The following is a 25,308-nucleotide window of genomic DNA, read 5'->3' on the forward strand; positions in this document are numbered from 1 at the left end:
CAACTATGTTATGTTAAACTGTGGGGCATCACATTTCCAACATCATGTGATTTATGTAGGGGAAATAAATAAGAGGTGGCTGGTGTCATCCTGCTGGCCTTAAAAAAATCAACTGGTTAGCTGCTTCCTCTATCTTACAGAGTTTACCAAAAAGGAGTGCTTGTATTTATTTTAAATTTTATCTTCGCACAGAGAATAAGCATGAGAGAAAGTAGGACATAATGCGATGAAGTGGTGAATCTCTAAAGTCTTTCGTTTCGTGAGGCCTGTGTAGGCTTGCTGCTAACTAACTGGAAAACTAGTTTGACATTTATGGTGAAATGTTGCGCAACCACAAGAACTGAACTCACCAGCTACTCCTGTCTGAACTCCTGTCTCCCCTCGTTTGGAGTATTCAGCTCGTACTGCGGAAGGCTGCGTGTCTGCAGTGCCTCTTCACAGCTTCATTTGTACTTTGAGATCTGATTGGATGTCAGACTGTGGTACCTAACCACTCGTATAATTACAATAATGCTCCTGGAAATGTCATTTCCCCTCGTTTAGTTTGAAATGAGGTGCTTATTTTTGCCGCCACAAGAGAGCGCCATCAGCTATTCAATTGGCAGCTTCAACTTGAGTGATGTTTCCTGTGACCATATAAGCTTTCCTGAACCATGCGTGTTTGTTACACTCGGTTTAACTCGCTTCCCTGCCCAATTACCCAGTCTTGTAGAGCTACACCAGCTGCTGCAGTAGTGGGAGGCAAGGTGCGGCAGAGCAAGTCCAAAACTGATCTCTTCACGAGTGACAGGTAAAAACTAAAAGAGCTCCAATAAGCCTTCAAATCTGATCAACATTTTCAAGTAACAGGCAAAATGATGTAGTAATATAATGCCATATTGAGCCCGTCAAACAGATGCCAAGGAATGCCTTTGTTCAAACAATGAATCTTTAATACCACAAATATGCAATACAATCAGCAGACCCCTCCTTCACTTTACGGTCATGTTGCACAGATGATGACTCAGAATAAAGTATTTACAGTTTTATGGCACGTACTTCATGCAGTGTTGGGTGTAGCTGATGGGTAAGGAAGAGGGGTTGGATATATACGTGGCGGCTCATAGATTTAAAAGGGGCAGAGGCATGGTGTTCGTTTGGTGTAGGAGGTAAGTGACGGATGTGTAGAGGTCAAAATGTCAGCGCTGGCGGGACGGCAGTGAGCGAGAGACAATAGTGATGAAAGCATCACCACAGTGATGGGTCATATCTGGAGACACAGAGAGACAGAGGTGTAAAGATCAAGGCCAGATTCGGGTTATAATGACAGAAAAGTTGCGCTCTTAAACATATACCTTGACTGTGGAAGCGTGTCTGAACTCTCCTTCAGCAGCAGCTCTGAGACCAGTGTATCCAGAATCTCAGGACTGGATCGCTTCCCATACCTGGAGCAGAGGGAGATGATAAAAATAAATAAATGCAAATAAAATAAATGCATAAATAAATAAAAACAATTTTCGTCGTCTAATGACGAGAGCAAAAAAAAAAAGAAAGAAAAAGAAAAAGAAAGCCTAACACATCTCCCTGCATCTTTGAGTCATATGTCCAATTACAAGCTCAGTGAAAACTGCACAAAGTCAGACCCAGCAGGCACAGACAGGAGTTCCATCGCAGGTGGTCACATTTCCCTCTCTGTGCCTCAAAAGATAAGCCGTGACGGCGCATTTGTCCCTTTGGGTGTCTAAACGCCCGCAGAGGCATCCACCCCCATGACAGCAGAAAGCTGAAAACAGCGGGTGACTTGTCAATGGACGGTGACCGTGACAGTCAGTTTTTCTTTTTTTGTTTTGTTTTGGGTGATTTTAGCAGTGGTAAATGGGCAGCAGGTGATCTCTGCTCTGTCACAAGAGAGAACGAATAATCTGCAAGACCTGCAAGGTTCAGACAGCTCCAACAAGCAAAATTCCAACAGACTAACAGCTTATAGCCTACTGGCTTTAGCTGATATAACGAAGACTGTCAGAAGAAGACCGTTCCTTTACTGAACAGTTTGACTGCTTGGAAGATACCGGAGGAAGAGAAGAAAAAAAAAAAAAAAAAAAAAAGCTTTATTCGCTTCACATATGTAACTTATGGCATTCCGGTCCTGAGGCTAAACAACGTGTAGACAACAGAATAGTTCTACTAAAATATCTTTAGTGTAATAGAGACAATAAAACATTTGTTCAGTTGATAACAGCAATCTAATTGCATAGACAAGTCATAAATATTGAAAAGAGCTTAGAATGGAACAGAATAGTGCAGGCAGTGAAGAAAAACAGCTCAATACACGAATTTGAGATGAAAAACTAATGAGGAAAAAAGTCTGCTCTATTCTATTCTATTAAGCGATTTAATTAGTCCGCCCACCTCTGTCTTGTGATGAGGTTGATGTAATGTCTCAGGGCTGAGTAGTACTTGGCCAGCTCCTCCGCCGGGGCATCCTCCCCGGGGTTCTCTGGTTTCACCGGGTATGCCTCCGATAAGGTGCCCAGGCAGACCAGCGCCCACAGCAGGAACCCCAGAGTCCCCAGCCAGCTCACCAAGTTATGATGCATCCGGTAGAATAAAATACAAAACTGTTAACTCACATCAGTGGACACTTGTTATGCTGCGCTTTAAATTTCCGGGATTTGTCATTTATTCTGGAGGAATTCTTAAAAAATAAGCAAAACAAATATAGCAAAGTTCCAGCAACCGCGGCTTTTATGGCGCATCCAGCAAATAAGCGTTACAGGTACTACTAAGGGACTTCGAAGTAGCTTAAATCATTTCACATCAACATTTTTGCAGAACAAATATTGAAATACTTACTTTCCCCGAGAGTTAGAGCGAGATTTGCGCGCTGTCCTGTGGCGTCTCATTTTCACTTATGAGCGCGTGGTGCGCGCGGTGGTTTATATGAGTGCGCCAGATGCGCTGCAGAAAAGCGCGTCAGAGCAGCCCTGTCTTTGCCTTTCTTCGTGTGAACGTCACCGCTGATGCTGTCATTAGCGCGAGTGTTTTTCTGTTTAGTTTTTGAAGCCGTTTCCATTAGTTTAATAGACGTAAAAATAACAAAGGAAACTAAAAATAGAGTGCGTTAATAAACCTTGTTTCCAATGAGACCAAGCAGGTTTAGGGATGGTTTTTCCAGAACTTGGCCAGTCCCGCTGACACAGTATCATTTTTAGAATCCAAACCAATTAAGACCAGTTATTTCTACGAAGGAACATAATTATTGCTACAGGATAATTACATTCTCAGAGGTCCATAACAAACACACAGTTACGCATCTAATGCACAATTTTCCGTCTTGGAAACATCGTTGGATTATCATGGCGTGTTATTAATGTAATAAACACTTTATTGCCTTACACACACAGGGCACACATACGCACCCTGCTGCATTCAAACACACACTGTCAAACAGACACATGCCAGGCCCTCTGTGGAGGAAGAAGGTAAATAATTTCACAATCAAGTAGTGATTCTTTAACATAATGAGATCAATAATCCCATTTGAAGTCACAAAAGAGTGGTAGTAATGTAACACTGTGAGCGAACTTCAAATGAATCCTCTATACGAGGCCTCCTCACCAAAAGAAGCTCCTGTGACGACGCCCTCGGCTGATCTGGAATAAAAAGATCTCAAACCGACTCGCGTGTGCATGAACGCTGTTTGACTGAATCAGTCTACTAATTTCATTTTGCAGTTCATTCCATCAGCTGGAAAGAGAAACTGTGACTCTCGATGTGAACAAAAGCCCTAAATGTGAACATTGAGACGCGTCAACCAAAGAAGAGCCCAATCTCCAAGAAACCCACTTAATAAGGAAACCCAAATAGCACTTCAAATGAATCTGTATCACCAAGTGCTTCATTTACCTCCCATTCATAATCCTTTTGTATACCAGCCCGCAGCCATATAATCTGTCAAAATCAGTATTCTACAGCAGTGCTGCTTTTAAAGTTGCGCAGAGGATGTGTTAAGAGCTTTTTGTATAACACAGGATGCTAAGAGGGGAGATGAGGAATGAGGCACAAGTGAGAGAGTGCGGAGCACAGAGTCATGCCCCAATCGTCGTGATCACAGGCAGGAATTAGAACTTTTAGTCCTCTTCAAGGGGTGCATGCACACTAAGAGAGCACTTCATCAGGTATAACAGCGTTTTCAAGGAAACAGCTTGCACCTAGATGTAGGTGTCTGACTTGTGTGAGTGGAGCAGATGTATGAAGCACGCAGACAAAGTTGAGAGGTCAAATAGTGACTGCTTGATTAAAAAGGGGGGCTTTTAAGTTTTTGACCTGATGATGGCACTAGATGAAATGTTAAAGGAACTAAAACGTTTCACCACTAATGGTGGCACTGAAGGAAAAGCCAGGGCGTCACCTTGGTAAGTAAGGATTAGTCATCTGGGATGCGTGCATGTCTGTGAAAAAGTTTTTTTTCCAGTCCTCCTGCAGATGTTTATGTAATGCATGTTACAGTACTGAAGAGAAAACTCCAACGTCCTGGTGATACTTACAGAAAACGTCATGGGATCACTCATCCACCGGGGAACATGTCTGATCATGAATTCATCGCATGTCATGTTGTCGAGACCTTTCAGCCTACACCAAAGTGGTGAAGTGAATGACTGCCAGTCAGTACATTTCTATACAATAATGTGGTCAGAATGTGCCTGAGCAGCATCAATCCATGGACTTCTGCTGGATGTTATCCATGTGAACACTAAGAAAATAAAATACCTTTTTGTACCATTAGGGGTCACAAGGGTCGTACCCTCTTGCTGTCGTACCCTTGGGTCTCTGGTGATAATTTTGTACCTTAATGTAACAACACAATAACTGATTTCATAATTAGGAACGTGGGTTTCAGCTCTTTAATTCATTCAGAACAGGACTGGGATTTGTAACATGCTTTTCTAGTCTCTTTTGACCCTTGAAAAGGTGCATATAGTTACCTTTAGGCCCAATCATTAACGCTAGGGGGAACATTGATGCAGACTGTTCCTCTAGCGACAGAAATGGACTTTTACTGTGCCCCTATTTCTGAGAGCATTAAACACCACCCCCAAAATGTTCCAGCTTCAGCTTCTCATGATAACCTGTGCAGGCCTAAAATTTGAACCCAAAGGAGTTCCTTTGAGGTAGTGGATGAATCCCAAACTAAATATGTCTGTCAGTGATTTACCACACACACACACACACACACACACACACACACACACACACACACACACACACACACACACACACACACACACACACACACACACACACACACACACAGAAACACACAAGCAAATTGGTGTCTTTAGGGATGAATTTGAGCTTTTGAAACAGCAAGAGCCAAAGAGCCTTTAGACATATAGAAAGAAAAGCTTAGTAGATAAACTCTGGGAAAATATAACAAGTCATGAATATGGGAGCACACAGCTTTATGAAGAAGTCCCCTCTGCTGCGTGATTGAAACCTTGATGGAAATGCAATAAGGAAATATATGCAGTTTAGAGTTTAAGTCAATCACATATATTAATTCTGAGAAAACTCTACAATGCAATTCACACTGGGAAAGTTTGATGGGTTTAAAGGGCATAAATCACCGTCTGAGTTCGTATTCTTCTTACTGTAAACAAATGTGTTGCTGCACAAGGTAGCATGCTGTTTTATCTCCATGGCAGCTTTTTTTACAGAGCCAATTCCACATGCGCTGCTGCTGCTGTAGAAATAACCATTTTTAGAAGAAAGTATTTATTAATCCCCAGGTGAAAACAGTCCCCAACAAATCCACTTACTCCTGTTTGTGATTTTTTTAATGAGATATCTTTAAAAAAAGACTTCCATAATTAATTCCATAATTATTTAATAGTTCTAGAGATGACTGCAGCTGACTGTTATTTATATGAAAATTATAGAAAGACTGACAAAAGCCTTTTTATTTCACAGTAAGAACCGAACACCTCCAGCCTTATCATTTTGTATGTAAAATGAGACACAGAATCAAAAATAAATATGCAATTTGGTGATATTTTCCCAGTGACATCTTTGCTTATTTGCGTCTTAATTCTCTCACTGCACATACAGAGGATTAGTCTATGCTTGGGGTTATAACAGTCTCATCCAGTGTTCTGTTCATTAAATATTTACATCATGATCTATAATTAAAATTGCTCTGACAGCCAGGTCAGATATTGGAGGAAATCTGCTGGATTTCTGTACATCACAAAGGAGGAAGAGGACGAGGGTACTGTTCTTCAAACTCAGGGGGAGAAAAATGGTAACATGACAGGGCTAAGAGGGTTCAGGGGAAATGTGATCATTAATTTGTATTAGCATCAGCACTAATAATATCAACGGTATTAGAAAGATAGCTACCAATCAGTCCAATACAATCCCAGCTATGTTCGCTAATTAGACAAATTAAAATACCCGCAATTAATTTAACAACGACATATCGATGCAGCACCTTTAAGGTAACTTCTGCATGAAATAATTGAACGAAGAGCTGGCGTTATCAGGAATCAGCTCTGTGGAGACCGACTCCCTTTGAGAGCAAGCTGTTTAAATGCAAATTTGTTTTCTCCTCCTCTCATCAGCCTCCTGGTTTGTACAATAAGTTCTCTCCCAGGATTTGTAGAGATGAAAAGGCTTGCAATTTTCAGCTGCTGTGAATGACACTTTTCAAATTTACAGTGTGTACAACTCTACAAGGAAATAGTGACAAGCAGGCTCTGTGTGTCTTCTCTGTCAGGCAGTTGCATGCAAACAGTCCAAATCCCATTGCAACATTGTGCTTTCTTTGGCTATAACACCATTTTTACATACAACTCTGACATCTAAATTGCTGCTTTTGACTACACTATTGTGCAATGGTGACTTGTGGTAAGCAAGCACTACTATTACTTAGATAGGGCACCGGCAGCCCCCGGTTTAGCTACACGAGCCGCATACTGAAGGTAATTTAAGCTCTAAATATGAGATTCATTTTAGAGGATTGCTGTTTGTCATTATTAAATAAACCAAGGCATGGGGTTAACAAGTTTAACAAAGTCTGATTGTTCCTTGTATAGCTTTGCTTTATTGTGATTCCCATTAACTTACATTAAGTAACATTAAGTGAACAATAGATTTTAAAGAACTCAACTACTACCGTGAAGTATAATTTCTGCTTACAGCTAACAAACTTGAGAAGCAAATGCCCAAATTGCTCTTCTTTGTCTTGGCTTTGACATTAACTGACAGTCTTTGAAAGCAATTATGCAACATCTCAAAAAACTTAGACTTTTCTTCTACTTTCAGATCACAGAAAATACAATACTAACAAGCCCTCCACGTTCATTTCTCCTTCTGTTTATTCATGTCTTATTGTCCTTATTAAACACCCACTGCTTTAAGAGTCAAACTGCTTTCAGGTATTTTAATTTACCTCTCTTAACCTTGTCTGTCAGCGCTCCTTGCTGTCTCCTCTGATCTGTGTGAGTGCACGTCTATATCTATGTGTGTTTGCAAATGTGTCTCATCTGCTTCTGGGGTGAAAGCAGCACCAATGTCACGTCAAAGGAAGCGTCATATAAGGTCTTTTGATGGACAGATGAACAGAAGGTCACGCTACCAAGCTGTGATGGGTTGGTTTGGCTCAGGTGTGCAAGTGGGAGTCCTGAGCCTTTATATTAGGAAACCTGATGAAACCTGTAACACGTCAAAGGGTCCTAAACTTTAGTTTAATAAATGCTGCGACCTGTGCAAGACCACAGCAGTCTGTGTGCATCACTGTTAATGTCTGTTGTCGCATTAAATTGAATTTATCTCAGTCATTTTTATAGTTTTAATTTGGGGCATTTCTTGCAATAAGATGAATTTTGTATATGCAACATATTGACAACAAAAATAACCTTAAACAGTTATTAAAATGCATTCTTTCTTTCTTTCTTTTTTTCTTTTTTTTACATGAAGCTGATGTAAGACACGCAGCACAAATGAGGACATATTAATATGTCTACTGAATACATTTACAGTACTTTTCCATCCATTTATAATACTGTAGCTCTCAATATATGTTAAAATATATTACCAACTTATTAGATACCATAGAGCAGAAGCCTAGTAATAGTGGGTAAACAGTGCATTAGCAAGCATTTGAAAGTGTCAAGAGAATGTGTTGCGTTCATGGCATTCACATTCAGTGTCAATCAACCACTGACTGTGCCCAGATACTTATTTTGTACATTAAAAGCATCTCCAGATTTAATTTCATTATTAGGGTAGCATAATGCACAGTTAGGCCACCGTGAATAGGGATGTTCACACTGAGGCAGTGGAAAATTTTTCTAACAAGTGCAATATTATAATGAAAAATTTTTATTATGAGGTTCACGCTGTAAGTGCTGTTTCTTGCATAATTTATGAATGCTTAGGGTTAATGATACGTAACTGCACTGTATTTAAGAGACTTAAAACTGGACTAAGTCTCTGAGACAAGAGAGATAAAATTTTCATCTAGCCTAAATGTTTTGACCTCATATAATAGCAAAAGTGTAATGTGCTTTAAATTGAACTCCCGTGGGAAACATGCTTGTTTTCTTTGTTGCTTCTTAAATAGGAAGACTGACACAGCTGTCCATTAAATATAAATCCATGTAAAGCTAGGCTGGTTAGCTTAGCTTCATCTCCGTTCAAAGGCATTAAATCCACTAAAGCTCACTAATTAACCCGTTATATCTAATTTGTTTAATTAAAGAGTGTTTTAATGTACGTGCAGAGGTTGAGCTGAGCACAAACACACACAGGACCATAGAAAGGGTCAGTGCACTTGCTGCTAGCTGGCTTACAGCTAACGTTTAATATGGCTGTTACATTGGTTGTTTGAGGCAATAGCGAAAAGGTCAAAGTCACATCAACAACAACGTGAAGAAGAAACACTCTGCCACTGAAAACACACTCACTGGTAAATTTACAGGCAAATGTTTGGAGTGTCAAATTAGTTATTTTTCAGTGCTCCCAGTTTTTATGCTACGCTAACACAGCTTTACATTTAACAGAGATGTGAAAGTGGTAAAACTTTTAATGAGCACACATTCTAACATTGAAATTGATTTTCTGTGTACTATTTTTAATTAATCTTTTAAAATGAAAAAGGATTTTAGTCCTTGTTTAAATTTTCAAAGATGTGACATCCTGCAAGTAGTCTACATTTCACGGACAAAAACAATTCTTAATAAACGTCCCATCTGCTTGTGTGTGTGTGTGTGTGTGTGTGTGTGTGTGTGTGTATAATTTACCTGGCTTTTAAGAGAGAAAAAAAAACTACAGTTTTTGTGGTGTGTAATATCACAACTCTCTTTGGCTTTGAAACCAACTCCTGTTGAACTAAAAGGTTTTTGCTGTCTGTACTTTTTTTTTTTTTGTATCTTGAAAATTTGACTTAACTCCAAAAATTGAGTTATGTCAATTTTTGCTTGAAGATACTTAGTCAGTAATTTGAAATGTTGAAATAATAACCCAAAACTTTTATTTTGAGATAACTCAAAGTTTTCAACTTAGGTCTGCCTGGCTTTTTTCTTTTTTCACTGGCAGAAACTAGCTTCCATACAAATGAGAGTGAGACTACAGTAAACCTCAGACCATGACATAGGATTCATGTTATCTTTTAGATTTTTCTTCCTTTGGGGCTGCTGCTACGTTACTTTGTTACTGAAAAACATATTTAAAAACAATTCATAATTGCAGAAACCCTACCATCCTTTACTATTGAATTATAGCTTTCATGATATCACAGCCTTCACAAGTGTCTTATTGCTAGGTGGAATTAATAACACCAAGTCGCACACTATTAACACTAATTCCTCTCTGCCACTGGCTATGTTGTGCATATTTGTTTAAACTCATATGCACTCCCTTAATGTTTGTATATTTATGAATGAGTGTGTGGGTGTGTGTGGCTGCTTGTGTTTAAACACGTTAGTCAAACAATCACTAGCTATACAGTATCCCTTTGTGTCTGTTATCAGTGTCTTACGAAAAAGCAAAATCCATTTCCCTCACCTCACTCTCCACCCCCCTCCCGAGTCTGTGGACACAGGAGGAAATATGAAGCACAGAACTATGAAGTCAGTTTCCCACTGTTTCTACCACAAAAGAGAGGCAACACACACGTCTATGTATTCATGCCTTAGATTCATAAAATTCTGATGTTTTTTTCATTCCTCTTATAAAGGGGTGCATTTTGTTTGAGTAAGAACTGCCTTAAATAGAAAACAGGCTCTTCAGATTCTTCGGATAGACAGGAGAGGATTCTGGGAAGAAGGATGGTCTGATACAGTGAAAATCTTGGGTTGAAGATGCTTGAAAGTGATTTAGTAATCAGTTTATTAATAACTATAACTAAGTAGGTAAACTAAACAGTCCAGTTGGAATTACAGATCTTCACCAGATATGTTTGTGACCTCTACTAGTTAGTAGGTCTACATTAAATTAAATTCTAAAATTCAAACCTCACAATATGGGACACTGTACCCATTCCACATTTATGAATATTCTTTCATTTAAAACAAAAACACCTGCCTGCAATAACCAATGTGTATATTGGCACCTGTAAATAGCTATAAAGTTCCTTTAAATATGCTAGGAATATATTTTCACACATTCATTAGCTAACGATCACCATTACTTATATTGTTTACTTATATCATGTTGTTGTCTATCATGTTAGAGTTTTCTCTTCACAGTGGTGTGGTGATCAGCCTCACAGCAAGATGGTCCTGGGTGGCCGGCTGGCCAGTGGCCTTTCTGTGTGGAGCATGTTCTCCCTGTACATCAGTACATGGGTTTTCTCTGGCTTCCTCCCACAGTCCAGTGGCATACATGGTAGATCAACTAGTGATTCTAGATAGATAGATGTGAATGTGAGGATGAATGGTTAACTGTCTCTACACAGAGGGCCAGTGGTACAGCCTCTGGCCCTGGGTCAGCTGGGATAGTCTCCACCACCCCTTCCTGACCTTGAACTGAACAAGCAGTTAAGAAAACAAATACATCTCTTTACTCTTCTCTTAGCTCTGCTTTAAGTAAACCAAGCAGCTTTGTAACCGATAAATGTTTCACTATAACCATTAAAAATGGATGCAAACAATATAGTTATAAAGCCTCTGGGTCTATAAAGTGAAGACACTGTGGAAATACTAGAAACTCCTCTGGTTACAAAAATCCTGACTGTCTCAGTCGCTCCTTAAAAATCTTCCACAACACAATATTCATTTAGTACATTATGGTCCTATGTAAAGTAAAACAGATAATAAAGCAGGGCATGTTTTCCAGCACTGCTACTTTATGATTGACTAGATGCTAAAGTATAGGCCTGCAGCCAGATCCATACCTCACTTATCACCTCTGGTTTTAAAAGCCAATATTGGAAGAGCCAAAACACAACCTTGGATATACACATGTAGTCACAAAGCCTTGATCTTAGCTACTATATAGCAGTATAGCAATATAGCAGCTACAGCACTAAACAAAAGTTTAACACGTTAACACAGGAGTCAGACCAGCCTCAGGTCATGCACTTTCTAGAAGTTGATAAATAAGAAGTATTCATTGCAATAATATGAAGACACCTCACATTAATTTACCCAAGTATTTTGTACAGTACAGTATTTCATATGCTCAGTAAAGTGGCCATAACAGAGGTCCTTGGACTTCTTCATTGCTTTTTTGGTTTGTTTTGGAAATTCTCCTCAAAGGTTTGTTTCCCCCTAGTATCTGACTGAGCATGTAAGTGTTTTAAGTGATTTGTCAGAACCTGTCTGCTGTGTTTCTCCGTGCGGCTGTGTGAATTTTTGTTACCGCTCTGACTGCAGGGAAATTACAGGAAGTGTTCTCTGCCTCCAGTTAATTCAGTCTATGCTTACGATAACTGTCACTGGGGTAATTAAGCGTCTTCTTGCGCAGTAATTGCCAATTTAATCTTCCGTTCTTGTCTCTTGATTTGTTGCGTCGAATCTGTCAGTCAAGCGGGGCGTGGTTTCCATGGGGATAAATGAAGTGTAGTAGTCATTCACCTCAACAGGTTGCTGAACTAAATTACCTGTGGCCTCCTTAACGGGGTTGCTATGGAAAGGCAATTACACTAAATTGTAATTGTGCCAGACTAATTCGTCAGGCCTTTACCTCTTAAATTAATAGGTTTTTCAGCTCTGTCTCTCTCTCATCCCATCTCAATGTTTGCAATGAGCAAACAGTGGAAATAGGTTAAGTTTTTCTAAGAACGCTTGATTCTAAGTAGCAAAGAAGAAACATGGTTTTTATTTTGAAGTGCATATGCAGCTGTGATTGGTTGCATGCGTGCTTTATCCCGTGGCAGCTCGATACCAAGGACATTGTAGATACACACTGAATCTAAAGTGTCAGCTTTCAAATGTGGTTGCCTTCCCTTGGTTCCTTTTAAACACTCGCCTGCTGAGACCCAGGTGCATCCATGTCCTCCTTCAAGCATAGACCAACTTCCTTTCCCCCAAGACCACCTGCTCAGCTCACTAACACACACACACACACACACACACACACACACACACACACACACACACACACACACACACACACGAGTTCCCTCAGGTTATGCCAACATTACAACACAGGTGACTTGAAATTCACTGGCCAGCACCAATGTGGATGCTGATCCAGTTTGACTTGGCATCATCAGAGTGGGAACATATGAGTGGGAGTAAATCCTCATTTGGAGCCTTATTAATTGTATTTCTTAGTTGAAGATGTTTGAAAGTGGGCTGCCAGTAAAGAATACATGACCCGCTTCTATCTCCATTCACTGGATGGATTAAATCAACTCTCATCACTGCTGATCTACCGTGAGGAATGGGATTAATCAATCGGAGACAATACACCTATCTGCAAATTAAAAACTGCGCTCATCAGTGAGCACATAGCTCTGTGGTTCTGATGTTATTTTAGTGACGTCTTGAGTGGGCGGCTTCTTCTCAGTCAGAAAACATCAGTCATGAAACTGACCGGTTTATGGAGCATGTATAAAGAGGGAATTATGTTATAGTAGAAAGCTGCAATTAACAATAACAATCATAAGTAAAGGTTAGTGTGCCTGCCATAGGGATTTTAAGAATTAAACATTATAGATCACTATGATACATACTTCTTGAACAAATTTGAAATTTGTCGACGTGCCAAGTGGAAAAAATTCAAGACAGCTGTCAAACTTCCCAGGAGTGGACATCCCAGCCAATTCACCTCTGATGTTTACGGCAAGGTGCAAACCACTGCAGAGAAATTGTAAAAATATCCAAGAGCTGCATCTCAGACTCTAAAGGCCTCAATTAGCATATTAAATGTTAAAGTTCATGACAGTACACTTGGTAAAAGACTGAACAAGTATGGCATGTTTGGAAGGGTTGCCAAGAGAAAGCTTGCTTCTCTTCTCTCTATAAAGAACATGGCAGCACAGCGCAGGTTTTGCAAAGCTGCATCTGAACAAACCACAAGACTTCTGGAACAATGTCCTCTGGACAGATGAGACCAAAGTGGACATGTTTGGCCAAATGCACAGCACCACATTTAGTAAAAACTAAACACAGCATTATGTCAAGCACAGTGGTGGAGGGGTGATGATTGTTTTGCAATCACAGGACCTGAGCACCTTGAAGTCACTGACTAGACCATGAACTTAGATTAGATTCAACTCGTTGTCACTGTGTGCACAAGGCACACAACAAAATGATCGTTCCAGATCACTCATCCAGAGACGAGCATCTGCGGTCATGCAGCCAGAGACCGGCACTACCGTTAGGTAATGTGGTTTAAGTGGCCTGCCCAAGGACACAATGCAGCACAGGGGCTCGAACCTGCAACCTTCCAGCTGCAAGGCAAGCACCTACCCACTGCGCCACTGCCACACCCGTCCAATGGCTGAAGCTTAGCCCACATTGGCTGTGACTCAGAAGACAGAGTGAATTGTCTACATATTGGAAGGTCAGATGATCTATTCCCCTGCCTACTCCAATCTGCAAGATAATATGCATCAATGTATGAAAATGAAAAATGTGAATGAAAAAAGTGCTTGTTTGAATGTGTGATTGGGTGAAAGAGGTGCAGTTAGGGTAGAAAAGTGCTATATAAGTACCAGTCCATTTACCATTTGGTCAGCCAATCCCAAGCACAGCAGCAAATCTACAACAGAAAGGCTGAAAAAGAAAAGATTCAAGGTGCTGAAATGGTCTAGTCAAAGTCCAGACTTCAACCTGATTGACATGCTATGGCGGGACCTTAAGAGAGCTGTGCATAAACAAATACAAAATGAACTGAAGCAATGATGTAAGGCACTGATGAAGTCATACAGTTACCTCAAGTTCTTGCAGCTAAAAGTGGTTCTACAAGCTTCTGAATACATACTTACTTTTCACAGCGTGGCATAGAGTCCTGTGAAAACTTTCTTTTTAACATGACTGTAAATTGGCTGTAGGTGTGAATGTGAGCAAGAACAGTTGTGTGGTAGCCCTGTGATAGATCAGTGACCTGTCTGGGGTGTACCCTGTTTTTCCCCCTATGACAGCTGGGATAGGCTCTAGCCCTCTGTGACCCTGAATTGGATAAGTGGAAGAAGATGGATGGAAATCTCAAACAGACCTTTAAAAGGGTGTGGGAAAGAAAAAAAAAAAAACAAAAAAAAAAAACGAAAGCAGCTCAAGTTCTAACTCTAAGAAAATGTAAAGACTGTGATTGTGTAAAACTCAAAATGATAGCTGTGAAGGCTTTAATTTAGGTGTGTATTTTTCATCTTTGGTTTGCTGTTACAAATGGCTTCACTCACTCATGAAGTTGATGAGTGCCTCTTGAGAAAGCTGCTAGGGCTGCTTGATTAAGGCAAAACAACAAAAACAAAAAAAAAAACAAAAACCCAACAACATAATAACAGTTATTTTACCCACTCCTGAGATCATGATTATTTAACACAGTTGCACACAGACTCTGGGAAAATTGCAATTTTATGTATTTTAAAAAAGGACGCTTGACCTTTTAATTAATTTGAGTTTAATTAGCTTTAATTATAATTCCCCTGTAAATAATTAAATAAATAAATTTGAACTGAACTAAACCCTGCACAGCCTGGCAGACACACACATTCATCAACCACATACTTGTAAGTGCTTTCTTTCTAGGTGGATTTAGGTGACATCTGTAAACGGTAGCTACAAATGCCTGGGTCACCCCTGAATGAGCACTGCAATCTATAATGTTATATCTTAATTTTTGCCATCATAGATACACTTGCTAGTTTAAGCAGAGACATCATATAAAGAGGACATCGTTAATGCATCACGGCAGCACAAACAACATTATAAAACAGATAACATCTACTTGATAACGCATTCTTTCGTCTTCTTAAAAGTTCAGAAAAACAGTGTCAAAATCTGGATCTCGTAATAATGCTGCCAGTGGCTCCCCCACTCAGCTCTTTGACTGAACCAATATATTGTCAGTAATTGTTCAGTTGCATGGTGGCATTTAGTCACAGCTTTTGCTGACAGCTGATTATATCACTTTGTCACGACACTGACAAAGACATACTCTTCAGTGAAAATTGAAATAATTTCACTTTGAACTAAGCTGCCTGTTCTTCAACTTTGGAAAAGGCTACAAAAGGCTTTGGACAATGACATATTTTTTTCCTGTTTTGTTTCTGTACACCAGCACGCTGGAATTTAAATCAAACAATCAAGTGCGGACTTTCAGCTTTAATTCAAGGGCTTTTACAAAATATTTTTATGAACTGTTAAAGAATCGCAGCCATTTTTATACATAGTCCCCCATTTTTCAGAGGCACGGGAAACCTGTTCTCTTGTTATTTCATGACAAATTGTAAAAATAAAAATAAAAGATCCGGAGTCAACTCCAAGTGTTGAACTTACATTTGGTTGCTTTTCACTGTAATTTTAAATATGAGGTCCAAAGAGATGCCAGCGAGGCCATCATTAGGTTAAAAACCAAAATAAACCCATCAGAGAGATGGCAAAAACCTTAGGAGTGGCCAAATCAATAATCTGGCTCATTCTTTAAAAAGAGGGAATGCACTGGTCAGCTCAGCAACACCAAAATGCCTGAAAGACCACAGAAGACAACTAAAGTACATGAGGACTGAATGTTTTCAGTGCTTAAGAAAAAACAGATTCACAACATCTAACCAAGTCAAGAATACGCTCAAGGAGGTCGGCACATCATTGTCAAAGTCTACAATCAAGAGACACCTTCATGAAAGCAAATACAGCAAGGTACCACTGGTTGCACTCAAGAAGAGGAAGGTCAGATTAGGTTTTGCCAGAAAACATCTAAAAGAGCTCGCACACATCTGGAAACAAAAGATTAATTTTTACCAGAATGATGGCAAGAGAAAAGCATGGAGAAGGCGAGGAACTGCTCCTGATTCAAAGCGTATCACATCATCTGTCAAACATGGTGAAGGCAATATTATGGTATGGCTGCCAGTGGAACCACATCACTAGTGTTTATTGATGATGTGAATGCTGACAGAAGCAGCAGGATGAATTATGAAGTGTACAGAGTTTAGCAAAGTAGCTAAACAGGCGGCACGCTCATGGAAACGCTTTGGAAAGCTGTGCCCTCTCTGGCTTCTTTCTGGCATGCTATTAACTGTAGCAGCGCAGGCTTCTCTCTTACAACACTGTCAATGCTATCTCCACTTAAGGTAAATTTGTTTTCTCATATAGACAAATGGGGGTGTGGCAGTATGGAAATAGCACGCAGACTGCAGGCAGCGAGCGCCAGCCAGTGGATTTGGAATGAGCCAAATCCGTATCATACACATAGCAGTAAGTGGTTTACACATTAAACACATATACATACCTAACAAGGGGAAAATCCTTGGTTTGATCCCAAGAGGAGACACAAATTCCTTTGGGCTTGTGTCAGAAAGGGCATAAAAAAAGATACCCACTGTGGTGACCCCTTGTGCATAAGGCAGCAGCTTAACCCCTTAACTGGCAAGGGCCCGGTGACGGGCCGTTTGTAGTCCCTTTTATATGGCAGGCTAGACCCACCCATTTTTATTGACACGTCATTCGGCCAATCATGTAACTGGCTGCACCAAATCACCTGACAAAGCTACGTGACGCCCTCTGAGTATTATTGGCTCTGGGAAACCCATTTCTTACCTTGATTGGCCGAATGAGGTGTCAGTCAAAATGGGCGGGTCTAGCCTGCCATATAAATGCACTTCATTCGGCCCGCGGACCAGACGCAGCCGATTAATAGGCTATGAAATGGGTTGTTCAGAGCCAATAATAACCAGAGGGTGTTATGTAGTTGTTTCAGGTGATTTTATTTGCTGCCAGTTAAGGGGTTAAAGTAGGTTTTTACTGGGCTACAATCTCTGCACAGATTCAGTCAAATGCTGCAAAACTGGAACAGCACTTCACAGTGCAATTGCATAATGACCCAAAGCATACTGCAAAAGAAACCCAAGGTAAGGAAATGGGATATTCTACAATGGCAAAGTCAGTCATCTGATCTCAATCCAGCAGAGCATGCTTTCTAGTTACTGCAGACAAAACTGAGGGCAGAGAGACCCACAAGCAGCAACTGAAGGTGGCTGCAGTAAAGGCCCGGCAGAGCATCTCAGGCAGGCACCACAGAATTTGTTGATGTCTGTGGGTTCTGGACATTGACTGCAGAGGATTTTTATTCAAATACTGAAAACAACCTAATTATGTTGATTTGTCCAGTTACGCCTCTGAAAACCATGTATAAAAATGATTGTAATTCCTAAAAAGTCAATATGGTACTTTTATTAGACCCCTAGAATTAAAGCTAAAAGTCTGCACTTCAATCACATCTTTATTGTTTTATTTGAAATTTTAAAAATTTGAACATTGTCCAAATACATATGGAGCTGTCTGTATTAATTATTTGATATTTGTTATCTTATATGTACACACTGACAGATATACTCTGAGGAGAATGTTGCATTTTATTTTTTGCTGGTCTCTCTCTTCCAGGGAACAAAGCTCGATGCTTCAGCTGATGTTTGGTTGGACCTTAATGCTGAGCAGCTCTGCTGGCAGCTTTCACTTCTGTCTTGATCTAAAAACAAACAAAAAAAAGATACAGCAGAAATTATGGAAATCATGTGTAAGAGGATGCTGCTTTGCAAAATATATGCAAAATGCAAACTATATGCAAAATTTTGAAGTAATCAGTACACTGCACTACACACTGCATTGAACTTAAAAGAAATGGATATATTTTTGTGTCCACACAGCTGTACTCCAAATGTAGTCTGGGAAATATCGAGGTGGTAAACCAAACACAATCTTTACTGTGCAGTTTTGACCTAAACAAATCCCTGCTCTGCAAATTTCTTCATTTCAACACTGACACTGTGCTGCTCTTTGCTGCCCTCCCATGTGCCTTAATGGAACTATCCACACACATCCTGGCAAAGGCTGGATCACCAAATAGCTCACTCTAGAGTTCAAAGATTCAGATATGAAAAGTGCCTTGAATGGTGTTCGTGCTTATAGGGAGCTGATGTTGCTTCACATGACTACTAGACTGTGTCGGAGAGCTGAGTTCCTCTCCCCAAAGCACATATGTGCAAATACACAAGTTTTAAATAGAGCTCTACTTTTGCTTCCCTTTGCAGAAGGAAAAAAGTTGCATGCAGGCACCAGAATTTGTTACCTGAGCCACAGACTTCCAAAGCTAGGTAACCATCAAGCAAGGAGCTGAACCCTGTCAGCCCACCCATGGCAGCATAAGGGACGTCTCTGCCCACAGGCTGACCCCGCACCTCTCTCTCTATTTTTGTCTCAACCTGCCAAGAAGTTACGGCAAACACAATAAAGTGGCATCTGAAATTATGGAAAGTATGCAACTTTACATTTGTGGACAAATTGTACTTATAATGCAAATCTAGATCCAGCAACAGACTCTTTTAGACCAAAAAAATGTCTCACCAGGGTCCGGTGGGCAGAGCTGGGCTGGCCACACCCACAGGTGTAGGGACTCCGGAACCCAGAACAGGAACTGCCTGGAAAATAAGTCATTAGGAAAAAGGTATGTGAAATCTATATCCGAGTCGACTTGGGTGTTGGAGTTCACTCTGAGTGGAGTAGACTACTACTAAAGCTTTAAAATGTAGCGATTTCAGACTCACACATTTTGCACAGGTGGCCAGCGGCTTCACTGTGATCCGCAGGTAAGTGTTTACACCTGCAGCGCACAGGGTTGGGTCCAAGCCGAGGAACATACTCGTAGGCAGGACAACAGCATCCCTTGACTCGGCAGGGTAGGGCAATGGGTCGCTCAGAGGGAACCACTTCCCAGTCGGTCTTATGCTGCTTGTACCTGGGCAATATTATATTACTGAGTATGTGCAAGAGACAAGGATTTCTGAGTTGTGCAGAGGAATGTGCTACCTATGTGTACAGAAGCACTGTGTCTCCGGCCCAATGTGCTTACAGTCAATACCCTCCGGCACTCCATAGCTCACGTACAACCGGTTTTTCAGCCGCTGAGGCAGCATTTTCCTCTGGTACTCTTCATATTGCTCTGGAGTGAGGAGCTTTTCTCCGTCATCATCACCCACAATCCTTAAAAAGTCAGACCACCAATAAAAAAAATTAAAATTAAACAATAATAATATATAAACATTCTTTGTTTTCTTATAACCCAAGTTCACCTAATTGTAATACCATGGTTGTTATATTATCTCGGATGTCACGTGATGGTGACTGACGGTTGCAAAATCATGAGGCACTGAAGTCATGTAGGCCTATATGAAACAAACCTTCTGTACTCCCAGTAGTCATCCACCGCTTTTAAAGATGACCGATCGAGATATATTCTTTCCATGTTGTTAGAGACTTTAAACTTGCAGCTGTGAGCTTGTCGTCTTTGCACTGCAGGTATTGTTTGTGTTTACCACTAGTTTTAAAATTGCCATGGAGATGGTTTTAGACATCCCTCTAACGGGCGCAAAGTGAATTACACACACACACACGACCATGAACATTACACTTGTGCCATATGATTTTTTTTTTAAACTTATTAAAGCTTAAACATTCCCCTTAAATAATATTCACAGCTAAATGCTAAGAGTTAAATTATTAGGTTAGAGGTGACACACCATGATAAGTAGGATATGAATACATTTCCCATAATTCAATAGCACTGACGCACCCCGAAGACGTCCCGTGAAACCATGACATTCTGCGCAGTTGCATGGAATTGGAATTCAGCTGCCGACTTTTGCATAGAAGGACCTCGTTGGTTTTTCGAGGCTGCGTCGGAAGGCGCGGATGTGACTTTCAGACCGAAAAGACAGCTCCACGCGAAGTTCGTCAGCTAACTTCTCGTTAACAGAAACGAGAGGCTGGGACTGGGGGGGGGGGCTCGTTCACGGCACAGCAACAGCCCCGGTTGCCAAACAACAACAAGCATCATTCAGTGTCAGCCACCGGTAGACGCTGGAGCCCAGTCGCCTCGTCATTGCTTCTCTGCAACCTGTAAATTTCCGCTTCAGTTCAACATAGCTCCTCAGACAACACGGTGGGTTAAAATGTGCGTTTTTGGTACATGAAAAAAGGCTCTTCTTATTTGTTGGCGTGCAGCAATGTCGAGCTAGCGTGAAACATTAGTGGAGTTGGAAACGGCTTCAGTGGCGGTAATAGTTTAAAAACATATGAGCTTAAACTAAGCACACGTGCAGTTTGGATTCATTTTCAGTACTGGGTTGGATAATTTTCAAATATCTGTGTTAGGACAGATATGTAATGACAAGCTGAGTAAGTTGGTATTTTGTCAGGCTGAATTTTTTTGTTGACATTTTGGATTCTAGCTTATTGTGGACGGTGCACGAAATTCAATCAACTCGCGAGCCTTCCAGCTGTTTACTTGTGGCAGATGGCATGTGACAGCTGTTGTAGTCAATATTTAACTTCCAGGTTTGGGATTTTGACTGATAAGGTGTCCGTTATCACAGCCATTCGCCCCCATTAGGGACGCTGCAGTTAAACAGAGCTCTAACCAGGTGGGAGATTAGTTGTCTCAGGAGGTTTGTGTTTCCATGAAACAGTGGGGTCATGACAGTGTCTCTGAAATATTACCTATCCTTGATTGTGTGTACGATCCTTGTGTGTTTGCCAGCTTGGTTTTTCTGGTTTTAATTGGTTCATTTTTTGTCCCTATTTCAACACATAATATGATTTTTTTTTTGGTTTTTTTACAGAGGAAATTAAACTTTTGTATGTTTGACACGTTTTTATGTGTTTATCAGTGGCTTATTGAATCCCTAAGCAAAAAGTTGCAACATCTGCAGTATTTCCTGTCATGTGTGATATATTTACCAGTCATAATGCACATAACTTCTTGACTCACTTTTGCCGTTGCTTCATTAATTTCTTCTTATTTCAGTTCTTATCTGCGGATGCCTGGTTTTGCCCAGGTCACAGAAAGGACATGTTTGTAGGAGAAGCATCAATTAACAGATTGTGTTACTGAGCTTTTCATCATTTATCTGCTCAATCACTATCTCCTCTATTCTTAAAGGGAAGTGAGACTCACCCAGGAGAAATTGCAGAGAATGCATGTGGTGACAAAGTTGTGAAAACTGAGAATTGATCATCTAATTTCTTTTGAATGCGCACAGTGCGCTTCTGGGGCTATTTGTCAGTACTATGCCCACTGTGGAGGTGGAATTGGGGAATGAATGCCCACAATGACTCTGCCTGCTGCTGTGTCTCCTATGTGGAGCTGCAAAGTAGGTACCATGAAATCTAAACTAGTAATCAGGTTTCTGGGCTAAGAGGGCTGAAAGAGATTTGTAGTTCAGTCTGTTTCTTGTGACTGAAAGCAGCTAAAAGAAAAAAAATCAGTCACTAATAATAGCAAAGCATTTCAGGAAGCCCTTGCTTCTTGCTAATACTTTTAAGATAGATTTGATAATTCACGTGCACCAGTATTTGTGTGTCAAAAGGCTTGCATTAACTCACCCAGAAATACTCAGTTATTCTGCATTAAAATCACAGTGCTTAGCAGGGCTCTGAGCCCAAAACAAATGCGTATATAGAGGTAATAAAAAGTAGACTCCAGTATGAAGTTTTTTTCTGTTAGTCATGATATTGCAGTACTGTACAACATAAAAAAATGTGTTTTGAGAAAAAAATTAAAGTGAATCCTCCAAACTATTTTGTAAATGCACATTGACATGCATCAAATGGCCTATTTTGCTACAGTGTTTAAAATAACACATTTGTCTTTTGTCTTCTTCAGTGTAGTCAGCCATGTCTGCTGACCCCCTCCTCAAACACCCAATCTACATTGGTGATTCGGTGTTACACATCTTGCAACCCAAGCACCTTTCCAAACACTCCTGAGTGCTGATGTCTGTGGCTACACGTCTTGGCTTATTGCTGTTACTCGAAACTTGTTCTTCTAACCTCATGAGGAGCAGGATGTGTAGCAGACTTTGACAGCTTTGACCTCTCTGTGGATAAGGACAGCAGAAAAGGAAATTTCCCTGCAGGAACCAACACATTGTCAGGCTGATTGTTTAAAAGCTGGTAGCACCTCGTCGAAGTCAGGGCCTTCAGCCTCAGACCGGGCATCCCTAGCCTCCTTCCCCTTCACCACAGTACCATGCTGGCTGCACTTCTGCGGAGGAACATGTCTCAGAAGCTGAGTTTGCTGCTCCTGGCATTCGGCCTTGCATGGGGACTTATGCTCCTGCGCTACACTGTGCAGCAGCCTCGCCATCAGAGCAGTGCTGAGTTGCGTGAGCAGATACTGGAGTTAAGCCGGCGATATGTCAAAGTGCTGACAGAAGAGAACCAGAATGCACCAGGTGGGCTGCAGGGAACCTCCATGGCTGGTTATGGTAAGCATTTAAAAAGAATTCAGAAATGCTGTGCAAAATTACCGTACTTTCTGCACATTGGACTTTACTTACCAACACCTACATGAAAATTGTGTTTCATTGTTGCAACAAAAAGCTTCCTAAAGCACTGATTCATTTATTTTTTCCTTCCTCCTTCTCTGTCCTCAAACAGCTGACCTGAAGAGGACTATAGCTGTGTTATTGGATGACATTCTGACACGGCTCATCAAACTGGAGGGGAAAATTGAACTGGTGGTCAATTCCTCCTCCATAAACAGCTCCCACACAGCAGGGGGCCTACTTGCATCTGCTCCTGCTGCTCTACAGAAAGCCGCGAAACGGGAGAAACCTGGAAGTCACCCAGGGAAATCTCGCCTTCATCCACACATCCCTAATAGGGCTCGACCACATTAAAAAGGATAGATATATTGATTTCTTTTTTTTTAAATAAGCACACCAAGTTTTGCATCATTTATGGCTGATGGAACAACATCAGATTAATGAAGAGCTACAGGGATACTTACAGACGTTCAGAAGCTTAAGTTGTGGGATGTGTTTCAGAAATCTTCATCATCTTTAACTCAGAAGAAAGAGGACCTCTTTAGTCTCTGGCCAATTGTATGCTGACATTTATTTATTTTGTTTTGTACCGAGACTTTCAGCGCAACTTTTTGTTTTGTATTTCCATTGCTGAAATTATTTTGCTTAATTTTTTTTTTTTTTCAAATTTAATATTTGAATCATGTGACTGTTAAGCATACGCAAAAGTGTTTCTGAATTCCAAATGCGTAATCATAAAACCAGCTTAAAATGCTCTCCCATCACCAACAGTTTCACAATACTACTTCAAACATATCAGAATGCTGTACACGTATGATAGCTAACAATACACTTTCAGTTTTTAGCTGCCACAGTTGCTAAATACTAAAGAACTTGAAGAAGATTCTTTTTTTTTTTTTTTAGTTTAATGCTAATAAAGGTTTTAAGGCTAAATGAACTACGTAGTTTGCTCGTAACAAATAATCCAAAGAATATTATTTGCACTCCATATGAAGGCAATATAAATGTCTTATGTGCCGTTTAGTGAGGTGTATGGAGAATATGATCAGGCGATGCCTATTTGCCACTGTGAATGCATGTAAGTGTGTGTGTGCTTGCTTTGTCTCATTTCAAATCCAGTCAAATCCTTGAACTGTGCTGAGCAAAGAGACTGAATGTACTGCACAGTGAGTTTTTACTCCTCTGATACTGTTAAGGTAACTGACTCACTGCTTACGCATATTCACGGTGCACTGTGACTATAGAAATTTTCTAAAAATGAATTTATCCGTGTTGGACTTGAAGGATGTGCTCCTTGGCATGGTTAACAGTTTTTTTTTTTTCCCCCTGAGAAAGATAAACTTCAGTTTTCAATTTGCTTGTCATGATGCGGGGGTGGGGTGTTGTATGAGACATTGGAAGCAGAATAAAATGTAGTTAAAGGATCGGCTTTGCTTCAGGTTAGCTGTATGTGGAGGCCACAGGACTAAATTATTGAGCTATGGTGTAGCAATGCTGGGAGATGGCGTTACTGATACAACCCTGTTTCCAAAAAAACTGTGTAAAATATAAATGAAAACATTGTTTCTCAGAGAGCCTAGTCCAAAACTGAAAGAAAAACTAAATGACATATCTTTCATTGAGAATGTTGTTTTTTTTTAGTGGAGGACTAGGCATAATGCATGTCTGGGAAGCTTGATTTAAAATAGAACCAAAACAGCATTTCAAATGTTGAAATGATCTTTTTATTCACGTGTTTAACGACAAACACAGTAAGGGTTTCTGACTCCAGCTTTCAAGGTGCACAGTGGACTCCAGGAGCAATCGTAATATAATAAACAACTTTATTGCTAGCTTGTGACCTTTGGAGGGGTCATTGTGCCATTTTTATGAGCTAAAGTTAAAATGTCACATTCCAGCAATGAAGTTGCTCCATATACTTTAAATGCAGCATTTTGCAGAACTTTTTTTTTTTTTTTTTTGGAAACAGGGTTATTAAATCATTCTCATTTAAACTGTCAAATTTGCCACCAAAAATAAATAAATAAAAAATATGCCCTTAGTTGTGACACAATGTGCCTCGCAAAACTGAATTTTTGGAGGGTATGAATGACTTGACTTTTAAAGTGAGGTTGAAAATGTACGCGTCAGATTGTTTCATGTCCTGTAACAGAAAGCAGCAAACAAAGCAGTTACCTCCATCTTCAACATGCTTTTGTCATCATGTTTCTTTTACATGACTGTGGACTGTATTCTGGCTCCAGCGACCACTATCTGCAACGAGTGCTTTTGCTCTCCTGGAGAATAAATTGTTCGATACTGTGTGGCACTAGTTCTTTGTCCTGAAACATCTCAGC

At 40.4% G+C, this 25,308-nt stretch overlaps 3 protein-coding genes across 6 annotated transcripts; 1 reads left to right on the forward strand and 2 right to left on the reverse strand.

Annotated features, from left to right (window-relative positions):
• Positions 1-914: 914 nt before the first annotated feature.
• Positions 915-2,941, reverse strand: npy (neuropeptide Y). Its single transcript, XM_030740830.1, has 4 exons — positions 2,833-2,941; positions 2,389-2,577; positions 1,335-1,424; positions 915-1,249 (listed from the first exon to the last, which is right to left on the reverse strand). Exons 1-4 carry the CDS (start codon positions 2,880-2,882, stop codon positions 1,228-1,230), a joined length of 351 nt encoding a protein of 116 aa, XP_030596690.1. The 5' UTR covers positions 2,883-2,941; the 3' UTR covers positions 915-1,227.
• A 14,938-nt stretch (positions 2,942-17,879) lies between these two features.
• fam221a (family with sequence similarity 221 member A) lies at positions 17,880-20,356 on the reverse strand. 2 transcript variants are annotated; one of them, XM_030740656.1, is made up of 6 exons: positions 20,218-20,356; positions 19,455-19,628; positions 19,193-19,383; positions 18,993-19,066; positions 18,718-18,850; positions 17,880-18,117 (listed from the first exon to the last, which is right to left on the reverse strand). In XM_030740656.1, exons 1-6 carry the CDS (start codon positions 20,259-20,261, stop codon positions 18,005-18,007), a joined length of 729 nt encoding a protein of 242 aa, XP_030596516.1. In that variant the 5' UTR covers positions 20,262-20,356; the 3' UTR covers positions 17,880-18,004. The 2 variants fall into 2 exon arrangements, with proteins under 2 accessions (XP_030596516.1, XP_030596515.1); XM_030740655.1 differs by lacking the exon at positions 20,218-20,356 and adding an exon at positions 19,826-20,178 and having other exon boundaries at positions 17,885-18,117.
• Positions 19,033-25,291, forward strand: ccdc126 (coiled-coil domain containing 126). Of its 3 annotated transcripts, none has more exons than XM_030740660.1 (3): positions 19,033-19,092; positions 22,309-22,912; positions 23,085-25,291. In XM_030740660.1, exons 2-3 carry the CDS (start codon positions 22,675-22,677, stop codon positions 23,324-23,326), a joined length of 480 nt encoding a protein of 159 aa, XP_030596520.1. In that variant the 5' UTR covers positions 19,033-19,092; positions 22,309-22,674; the 3' UTR covers positions 23,327-25,291. The 3 variants fall into 3 exon arrangements, with proteins under 3 accessions (XP_030596520.1, XP_030596519.1, XP_030596517.1); XM_030740659.1 differs by lacking the exon at positions 19,033-19,092 and adding an exon at positions 20,451-20,598; XM_030740657.1 differs by lacking the exon at positions 19,033-19,092 and adding an exon at positions 20,451-20,586.
• Positions 25,292-25,308: the final 17 nt, after the last annotated feature.

The sequence above is a fragment of the Archocentrus centrarchus genome, chromosome 11 (genome assembly GCF_007364275.1).
Source record: "Archocentrus centrarchus isolate MPI-CPG fArcCen1 chromosome 11, fArcCen1, whole genome shotgun sequence".
NCBI lineage: Eukaryota > Metazoa > Chordata > Actinopteri > Cichliformes > Cichlidae > Archocentrus > Archocentrus centrarchus.

What these genes read in the sequence shown, in the direction of transcription:
- fam221a (XM_030740655.1), bottom strand. Translation starts at nt 19,890, where the DNA reads ATGGAAAGAATATATCTCGATCGGTCATCTTTAAAAGCGGTGGATGAC. An exon ending in GACTACTGGGAGTACAGAAG is followed by an intron (nt 19,629 to 19,825) that starts GTTTGTTTCATA and finishes TGACTTTTTAAG; the next exon opens with GATTGTGGGTGATGATGACG. An exon ending in TGGCCACCTGTGCAAAATGT is followed by an intron (nt 19,067 to 19,192) that starts GTGAGTCTGAAA and finishes CTTATTTTCCAG; the next exon opens with GCAGTTCCTGTTCTGGGTTC.
- ccdc126 (XM_030740660.1), top strand. Translation starts at nt 22,675, where the DNA reads ATGCTGGCTGCACTTCTGCGGAGGAACATGTCTCAGAAGCTGAGTTTG. An exon ending in AACCTCCATGGCTGGTTATG is followed by an intron (nt 22,913 to 23,084) that starts GTAAGCATTTAA and finishes GTCCTCAAACAG; the next exon opens with CTGACCTGAAGAGGACTATA.
- npy (XM_030740830.1), bottom strand. Translation starts at nt 2,882, where the DNA reads ATGAGACGCCACAGGACAGCGCGCAAATCTCGCTCTAACTCTCGGGGA. An exon ending in CGCTCTAACTCTCGGGGAAA is followed by an intron (nt 2,578 to 2,832) that starts GTAAGTATTTCA and finishes TTTATTCTACCG; the next exon opens with GATGCATCATAACTTGGTGA. An exon ending in GACACGCTTCCACAGTCAAG is followed by an intron (nt 1,250 to 1,334) that starts GTATATGTTTAA and finishes CTGTGTCTCCAG; the next exon opens with ATATGACCCATCACTGTGGT.